Source organism: Mugil cephalus, chromosome 14 (genome assembly GCF_022458985.1).
Source record: "Mugil cephalus isolate CIBA_MC_2020 chromosome 14, CIBA_Mcephalus_1.1, whole genome shotgun sequence".
NCBI classification, from domain to species: Eukaryota; Metazoa; Chordata; class Actinopteri; order Mugiliformes; family Mugilidae; genus Mugil; species Mugil cephalus.
Genome location: NC_061783.1, coordinates 5,934,696 through 5,944,345, shown reverse-complemented (window position 1 = coordinate 5,944,345; position 9,650 = coordinate 5,934,696). Strand labels below are relative to the sequence as shown.

Below are 9,650 nucleotides of genomic sequence, written 5' to 3'. Positions count from 1 at the left end.
TGAACCTTTGGTTTCACGTTGTTTTTCAGGTTGAAACACAACCTGTTACGCTAGCCACTACTACTGGTGGTTTAAGGAATGTTATGGAAGTTTTATGCATAATAACCAATGCTCTTACATGTGCACTATTACCTGAGTTGTCCTCTTCCATGTGCATCTATCCCGTCATTGTTTTAATAGCCGTCTGGAATGAAGAAAGTTGCAGTATAAGCTATGTAGGTCAGTTCAGCCACACAGCTGGCTGGCATAAAAAGACACTATAGATGTTATTTGTAGAATACTCATTAATATGATAGTGGGCCGTGGTATCCACTCACTTCATACTAGGTGTTCCTCTAATGAATGATTAGATTCATGGGAAGGCCATGATAGTCGCTTTGAAAGTGGAATACAATTGCTGTCAGGATTAAATACAGTGGAAATGTTTTGTGTTGAATGAATAAAGCGGTATATAATACTGTTACCAAGCTCACTCTCACAGCAGGGAGAAGTTAAATCCAGCCTCCTTTGCACAACTTTAAACCACTAATGTAGTTTAAGTATCAAAAGGGCTTGGAATAAATTGGATAGAAAAGTTTTTTTTTTTTATTCAGTCACTATTTTGTGGCCAGTGGTAAAATAGAAGTATGCCAGCCTACCATCTTAACTGCTCTCTGTTTTTTTTTCTTTTTTGCAAGAAATGTTAAAAATATACAATGCTGGATGTTTGTTCACTAAAACTATCAATTCTTTCTTTATTCAGTAGAATTACCCAATAGATAAATGTTCTGATTTTAAAGTTGAGTGTCGTAATTTGAGTCCGCACTGTGGTTTCCTGCAGCCAAGCCAAGAATCCTGATGTGCTCTTGAAACAATGTAAACACATCTTTCACCGTGTTCTTAACAGTAACTAGTTCGTCAAAACACGACGTGTGTCTTTCAAAGGAACACATGCAATCCTTTTTTTTTTCTTTTTTCTGGTGACCTATATTTAAGAGCACCGGACATTTAAGCACGCAGGAAAGAAGATTAATATTAAAACTGATCCCTGTTTTTACACAGATTAGCAACAACGTTACGATGTGGTTAAGTTTTCGTTTTCGCTAAAATAACTGGCAGGTCCTCATATCATATTGCTGACCATTATAGATACAGCAGGTAGCAGCGAATATGCAAGACACCAAAAATAAAGTTACATGTGATAAACAACAAACAGCAGCTGTTGTCACTGTTTGTGGAAATAACTGGGAAACGTTATCCGCTGAAAATGTAGATATCAGTCTTGCTTTTATCGTCCATTCTGCTTTCATGTATGTTAGCCTCAGCAGGCAGTAGTGGTAGCACAAAGTACTAATACTAATTACTAGTACTAATTCTTTATTACAAGTAAGAGCACTGGAATGAAACTCTTACTTATAGTAAAAGTACAGATGTTAGAAGTAAAAGTAATGCAGAAAAGTCGCACCTGTGTCTGGATCAGCAGTGAAACAGAATATCACTAGTAGGTCAAAGTGGAGCGAAACTATTTCACATAGGGTTGTGATTATGTTTTATTTTGTATGTTCTATGGGAACTGGAAAGATGAAATGGACATTTTTGCTGGAACGTGAATATCTATACACACATTTTCTGTCAATCATGTTATACGCTCAAAAACCTACTGCTCAAATAACTGTAATGGACTGGAAAATGTGCATGTCAAAATACATTTTTGCCTAAACTGAAGTCGAGTAGCAGTATGTAGTGGCATGAAAAGAAATAAAGTACATAACACTGTCAGTTGTGGAACCTTTAAGGCATTTAAAGGCCCTTTTTTTTTGGAGCCACTAGTTGGTAAAACACTCATATCCTTTGTTTAAATATGAATCTAAGTCAGCACATGAAAGTCTGGGAGGGCTGAGTGCTCAACCTCAATAATTCAGGGAACATTAAGTGTATCATGTAATACAACATTGAATTATTGAAACGATTTTGACTGGGTGATACTGTAGAATTAATATACTAACATAGGCTTAAGAGCTTTTTTCTGAAGTCATCCTCTCACTTTAGGTTTGCTGGAGCTGCGGTGATGCCACTGTTATATTTGTAACAGTATCATGATGTCATGTGTTATATTCATACGCTGTGCCAGCCAACCCACCTGGAATAGAACCACTATTGTCACTGCTTCGTCATTTCATGCGCCCATGCTTTTGTTTATTCTCATAACAGTACATTTATGAGGACACCGTGTACCCACTAAGCTGTTCTACAACCAATGCTTTGCATACTGGCTTCATTCATTCTCCCCATTCACTATCAGTCACTCATGCAGTATGCATCAGTCATATCTTGTACTGTATGTTCAGGTGCTGAATAAATGCTTTGTCCAGTTGTAAATATAAATTCAGTCTGTTAACTAGCAGCTACACCACATCTTAGGGTTCTCCAGCCAAATTAAATCAAATTTACTACATAGATTTTACAATAGGGGGTATTATGTGTTTCATGAAAGACTAACATTCGGCAAGAATTGCGCTGTTTTAACAAGATACAAAGGGGACGAATGGATCCAGGTCTAAGGCGACATGTCACAAGGCTTTCGAGCCCCCCCCTCCACACCGCGTACATTTTACTGGGTTAACATGACATGGACGTGCTTCATTCCTCTCCAGCGTTCTAACAGCGGGCCGGACTTGGCCGGAGCTCCACACAAAGATGCATCACCAGGCATTTCCCAAGGCGCTCTCATTCCCAGCTAATGTTTCCTCACTTCCCACAATGAAGCCTTTTAGGAGTAAGCAATCCCACGCTTCGCCAGCCCACTCTCTGATTTCTTTTTTTCTGGATTTGTACAGAGCAGGTCAGGGGTTACTCTTACCTCGCAGACTAATGTACAAGCAGACAATGGAGAAGGTGTAACGTGAGAGACGGTCGTAGTTCTTGCTCCACCCTTCCATGATGTCAGATGACCCTTTCACTCTGGTTGGAATCGAACATGTCGTCATCATGACCTGGAAGACATCATTTATCAATAGTTATCATACCACTACTGAATTTAGTGGAAAGTCCAGATTTCCTAAATGACACTGATACATGTCATAATTGGATGTTCAGTACATCTGGTGATATTCAGCACCAGTCTTAAGTGTGGACATATTAAAGAGTTAAATGTTAATAAGTAGAAACTATGAAAGGCCACATTTTGATTCATGTACAAAACACAGTATATCTAAATAACCAAGATGTGTTTTAAATATACATTTTGTCATAGTAGTTTGCCTTTGTGACGACTTTTGGTACCTTCTAAACCTCATGAAGCTGTTGCTGGGGATGGTTTGTAATAGGAGGTATTTTTTCTTCTTTTTAGTGTGTTTAGATCATAGGTCCTCAACAGGGGGTTCTGTGACCCCCTAGTGGGTCCATGGAGGTACTGCAAGGCACTTTCATTGCAAAATCTTTGATTGACGAGACATTTTTATATATATTTTTTCAGTTTTACCCCACAAATACGCATTAACATGAATGCAACATATTTTAGTAAAGGGATAAATGGAGGCAGAAGACCTTACCGGCATCCTATTGTTATACATCTATGAAATTAAAAAAAATAATATTTGAAACTGTGTATTATTTGAATTGCTTAATATTGAATGCAAAATGATAATTAGAATGTATATTTATAAATAGCACTGGGTTATGGAACACATATAGTAGGTAGGGGGTCCCTACCTAATCTCTCCATCAGTTTGGGGGTCCTTGTTCTGAAAAACATTGAAGACCCCTGGTTTAGATCATTATTTGTAGGTAATTTGAGGAAGTGTTCAAAGCAGCAAAAGGCATATTCAGTTACTGCAGTAATCCACATTGAAGAGAAAAAAAAGCTCAGCTAACTCAGAAAAGAAGCAACATTCCATCATTACTTTAAGACATGAAAGTCAGTCAGTTCACACCTGGAGGTTTGTGTGTAGCATCAAAGTACGTGATCAAACTGGGTCTCATGAACATTCCCCAGGAAAGGAGGGCCAATACTTTCCTCTGCTGCACATATTCATTGGAGTTATCAGCTCCATTTTCAGTCAGACCGTTAGAAGCCAGCACCGAGGGAGAACAGTAAGAAAGGAGAATCGTTTGAGCATTAGAGTAGTGGAAATCTTGACTCAGTGTCCATTAGGAAAGGGCTTTGGTGGTGACACGGTTGGTGATTTATTCTGAATTCAAGAGCCACTTAAACGGTTAAAACTGGTTGTTTTAAAGAAGTCAAAAACCACTTAAGTTGTCAACAGATTATAAAGAAAAATTTCTGACTGACTTTACATTAAATATTTTTATGTATTGTGATGCAGAGATTGAGACTGAGGTTAGCATGCTAACCAGCCGAATCAAAGCTGTTTCACCACCACCCACCCAAGTAGCTTGGTTCTAAATGACTGGTGGAAAGTTTTGTTTTAAATAGAAACGTCTGTGGGTGTGAAACCTCAGGGACAGATGTTGTCCCCCAAAGCTTGTTTCAGCCTGGATGCACCATGACCTGGATGACTGAGAATCTTCAGATATATCACTAGCTTATACCCTCGCACGATCTGTACTACAAAGTGGAGTAATGACTCAGCATGGTGTCTAGTTTGTCCTCAGTCTAACATAAGAGGACGATGAAGTATAAATTGGAGCGTATCATGCTGTTTGATGATGTTGACCTCTTGTCAACCACGTTGAAAAACTGAACAGTAGGTAGTAAATAGATGGAAAAGAGTAGGATGGATGGTAGGGGCCAGCAGTGGTTTGGTTTTTAGCCAAGCACTGACCCCGATCCTGTCTGCAAGGACTGAAGGTCTGGTCCCTGCACCAAGCCCAGATTGCTTACTTTATCCATCATGCAGGTTGGTCGATGGGGGGTGTTTCTTTAATTCACTACGAATTTTTTAGTTTTGAGCAACAGTAAAAAATAAAGATGATGCATCCAAACATTTGTCTGGTACTTTATATTTTGCTTTTAGACAATTTGTCTTAAATTACTCACAGTTGGATTACAATCAGGAATGGATGAGGTCGCCCAACTCTGTATCTTCTGACAACTGAAGCAAGCCAGGCATGTGACCATGTCACGGGTGGGCGCAGTGTCGTTAGCTCAAATACACGTTAGCCTAAACGGGATGGAAACGGTTGAATAGTCTGGTTCTCTTTTCTGGTGTTTCCTTGAGTACAAACACGTCCTTGTTGTTTCCTCTCAGGCAGACAGAGAACATCCTGTATGTACACATTAAAGCACAACTATTTGGCTGCTGTTTTTGTGGTAGAGACCGTAGCAGTGGCACACCTGTGTTCTTTCTTTCATTATCTTTTGTGTACCAGGACCTCCGTGTTCAGCCAAGTGTACTGTTTTGCAGGCACATTTAGTTCAAAACCATAAATGTAAAATGACACCCCGTTGCACTTTCTCGCTAACCTTCAGGGCCAGTCATTCCTCTAGGTTGCTGAACTCCCCCTTTCTCAGTTAAATCAACACATCACTCAGTAGTATAGAAATGACTGTGAACAGAGGAAATTATAATGAAAACTATGTCACATATAATTCTTTGTATTTTCAAAAGATTGTCTGACATCTTACATTCTGGTTGCAGTAGATCCACTACTCATATACCCACTCACATAAAATATAGAGGGAGCTAGCACGTCCACGGCTACTGTGAACAAATGGATCCATTCCACATTAAATATTGAGTTATTTCTTAGATCTCAAATGGATGTGCTCCCCTATAGAGCCATAAGCAGTGTTAGTTCTTACTTGTGAACTTGGCAGCAATAATATATGAAGTGACATTATCACACATTTGGAATTGTGCTGTGTCTTTTATTCCGTATATTCACTCTTTTAGCTCTCGTTTTGGCCTTTCCCTACTCTTGTTCAACACATGTGCCTCTCCTTGCTTCCATTATGTTCATCTGCTACACTCAGTGTTAGTCTGCTGTTGTGGGTGCTGATGCACAGGATCTAACACACATGCTACCCCAAACTTCACTGAAGTTTTAGAAATAGGTCAGTAGCTACAAAGGTCCCACACTGGGTTTCTTAAAGCAGCAGTGCAACAACTGCACCAGAGTCTGTCGGTGGAACCTTGCTCCTATCAGTTTGAAATTCCTTAAAATGTAAGTGGAAGTTTTCTGTTTTCTGTTTATGATGGTGAAATGTCACACTAGTGAGGAGCACCAGACTCATCTCTCCAGTTTCCTTGTCATTATTTCTGGGGATTATTATTTCTCTCCACACCCATGTCTGATGTGCCCTTGAGTAAGTGCTCCCATTGCGTGGCTGCCAACAGCCCCGAGTGTGCTCACTACTGACCACTACTGGTAAAATGCAGGCAACAAAAAGGTCTGCCAAAATTTTAAGTACACTAGTGTTGCCCCAGTGAAAACAAAAGTATTGTAACATCACAGTCCTGAACTAAAAAATGAAATCACATTTGGATCAAATGTTTAAATGTGGACATTTAAATGCAGGATCCAATGAGCTGTTCCAACATTTACTCAATAATCTAGAGGGAAGAATGAGTGACTGGATGGACAAGTGGAGGGAGTTTCTACCAGGACAAGCTTTTTTCCATGTGTTTCAGTCTTGATGAGATTTCAGGTCGTGTGCTGCATTTAGACCACATCAGAGGTCAGAAATTCTTTTTGAGGATTCGTTGGCTGAACATTGGATTCTGAACAGTGACTGGATTCACGAACTGTGGTGGATGGAAGATCAACTCCAGCTTCCCTCATACGCTTCTGCTCCAAACACATCATCAGTCTTCTCCGTTCTTCTTTGAAAGGACCTCAGTTCTGTGTATAGACTGCAGTTACAAATGGCAGAAAATATTCACTGAACAGCCATCTGCATATTCTGGGAACACAATTCATGTCAGTAGGAGGTGGGTGAATTTAGGTTTTTGTTTTCTTTGAGCAGATGGATCAATGCACATGCTTGAATTCTTCACATTTGTGGAACTTCCCACAATTTCCTGCATCAGTTATTCATGGTGTAGTTACTCAGTACAAATACATGGGCCAATCATTCATTTAACTTTGGTGCTATACACTGATTCAGGTGATCTGAGATTGAAGACATGACCCATGAGGTAATGGTGAAAGCACATTGTCCTGGTTTCTGTTCTATCAATGTGGCTTAAACAAATCCTTAACAAGCTGATAACATAATTTGTTAACATGATTTGGTTCTTTGAAACCAGTTTGAGATTCGACTAATGACGAATGATTTAGTCCAGTTTTATATTTTGAATGAAGCCAAAAGGAGCCAAAACCATGATCAGTATTTGATTGTGTGACTGAATGTCACACTGATGGGTGGACTTTGGTCTCTGGTGAATGTTAATCTCGCAAATATCATTAGTTCTTTTCTCAGTAAACTATGGTCCTGATGCACCTGTCAATAAGGCTGCGTTTGGCTTATACTGTTTTAGTACACAGAAAATACTAACATGCTACTGAATAAAACACGCCAGACAAGATGTACACCATAAAAAGGGCTGTTTATTTTTTTGAATGTACAGACATGTGTGGCGTTCTCTAACGGTAGCGGCGCAGCTGCAGGGTGTTGCGTCTCTTCCAGGCGGCGCGACGAGATCCTCCGATGGTCAGGTGGAACTTGTGGCCCTTGCCCAGGCCGCGGCTCTTCTTTCCTGCAGATGTCAAGCCACGCATCTCTCTGTGCTTGTGCACAGCCTTTGTGATCCATTGGGTGTCTGGGTTGCGTCTGATGGCCTTGTGGAAGATGTCGACCAGAATTACCTCAAAGAACTTGTAGGTGGAGTCCTCACCCACCCAGTAAGAGCCCAGGACACGCAGGGCTCCGCAGTGACGGCCAGCACGCTCCTAGGGAAAGGAAAATTAACGCCACATGAGAAAACAAGCGGGTTCAGTTCCTACTAATCCTGTGCACATTCACTTAATCTGACACTGTGTTGAGGTGGCAAAAACACCTCATTAGGTGCCTCCCAATGGCAACTAATTTCAACACCTAAACATCCAACAGAGCCGGTAGCAGAAAGCTGGACCAGACTCACCACCCTCACTGCTGCACTGGTCACATCACATAAAATAACATAATCTCAAGACATCAAGTAAAGCTTTGTTTAGACAAATATAAAGCAGCAACCCAGAAGAGACACTTTTGTGACATTTAACTAATCTGCAAGACTCAAATAATGTACAGTCAGGGTTAAAATAAAGTGTTCAGGTTCAGAAATTGAACCGTTTCCATGACTGTGTTGCTGGGATGTTGCTTTGGTTCAGCCCTGGTCTTGTTGTATTGATTATGTGTCAGCAAAAACTGATCTGAATTCAGTGTTTTGCTTATCAGCTGCTGTTGAATATGGCATCGCATTTATTTTGATCTGAATTACAAAATCTGTTGCAGAATGTGGAAGTTGTGTTCTGACAAAAGCAAACTGTGGTTGTGTGAAATGAAATCTACAAGTAAAACAAATTGTGTAAATGTGCAACGAAATACAACAAATAAGCCAAGTTGCAACTGAGCTGGGAGGTCAACAACCGCCGTGAGTTAAGTCCATACTGTGCTCACAATTGTACAAATACATTCAGATTCCTTGTTTAGATCCAAACCTCAATGATCTGCAGTTTAACACACGAAAAGAAGAAATTCCACAAATATTTTTTGCATTTTTGCTGACAGATGGAATAAATCTAGAACCAAAGCTGATTTACATTTTCAGTCAGCTGGCAAACTGAATATCTACTGACCCTTAAGACTTTGCTGATATGAATAGGCCCAGTCAATAGTCAACTGCTTATTTTAGTTCTAGCTTCAGTCACTTGAAGCAAAATAGCTAAGTGGTCGCCATTTCTTGCTCTTTTACTGTCAATTTCCTATCCCCTCCCAATTCTGCTTGTTGTATATATTGAACATGTACTGCTTAAGCTAATGAGGGGAGCTATGCTAAGTAGCTGCAACATTAGGGACCAATAGACAATATTAAAAATGGATCACGTCACTTGCCATAAGTCTGTATAGTAGAGACCAGGTAGGGGACACCTTGGTGTAGTTTCAGCCTCAGGTAGTTCTAGTCTAGATAAAATGAGACGCGTCTCTCATAACTGGACTCTTTGCTTGGTGTCTAGAGTTGGGACCCCAACTCCCCAAATTTGTCGAAGATGGCAGTGACCACTTTAGTTGTAAATGCTGGGGAGCTCTCATGTTATCCATCATTAAGGACTGTAGTTGTGGCCAAGAGGAGGAACCAGCCATTTAACCGAGAACAGAATTTTGTAAATGTTCAAGTGTTGAGTAAAGACTGAGATTACAGTTGGACTTAACTGGATGGTTCAAGAAAATAAAACAGTCCTGGAACTTTTAACCTGATTTGAAGTGGCATCAAACAAATCCATGCCAGGCTTTTCTGTGACTGCTTTATTTACTTTAATGAAAACCAACCATTGGTATTTGTGCAATCAGTATGGGTGGGTGTACAATCAGCATCCAAACCAACAAACACTACTACTTCTCTGCTTCACTGTTGTGAAGATGGACGTACCTCAGCAGTGGACTGCAGACTGCGGGCAAACTTGATCTGGTTGACACCATGGTGCACTGGTTTGCCATAGGTTGCGCCCTTGGGGACGGGGCGTTTACGGCCTCCACGGCGCACACGGACGCGGTAGATCACGTAGCC

At 40.4% G+C, this 9,650-nt stretch overlaps 1 protein-coding gene across 2 annotated transcripts in view; it reads right to left on the bottom strand.

Annotated features, from left to right (window-relative positions):
* Positions 1-7,471: 7,471 nt before the first annotated feature.
* The window catches only part of rpl15 (ribosomal protein L15), a 17,030-nt gene continuing 14,851 nt past the window's right edge, over positions 7,472-9,650 (bottom strand). For both annotated transcript variants that reach the window (XM_047604469.1, XM_047604468.1), the window contains 2 exons: positions 9,513-9,649; positions 7,472-7,833 (listed from right to left, as the gene is read on the bottom strand). In XM_047604469.1, coding sequence (XP_047460425.1) covers positions 7,528-7,833; positions 9,513-9,649 — 443 coding nt within the window. In that variant the 3' untranslated portion in view covers positions 7,472-7,527. The remainder of the gene's footprint in view (positions 7,834-9,512; position 9,650) is intronic.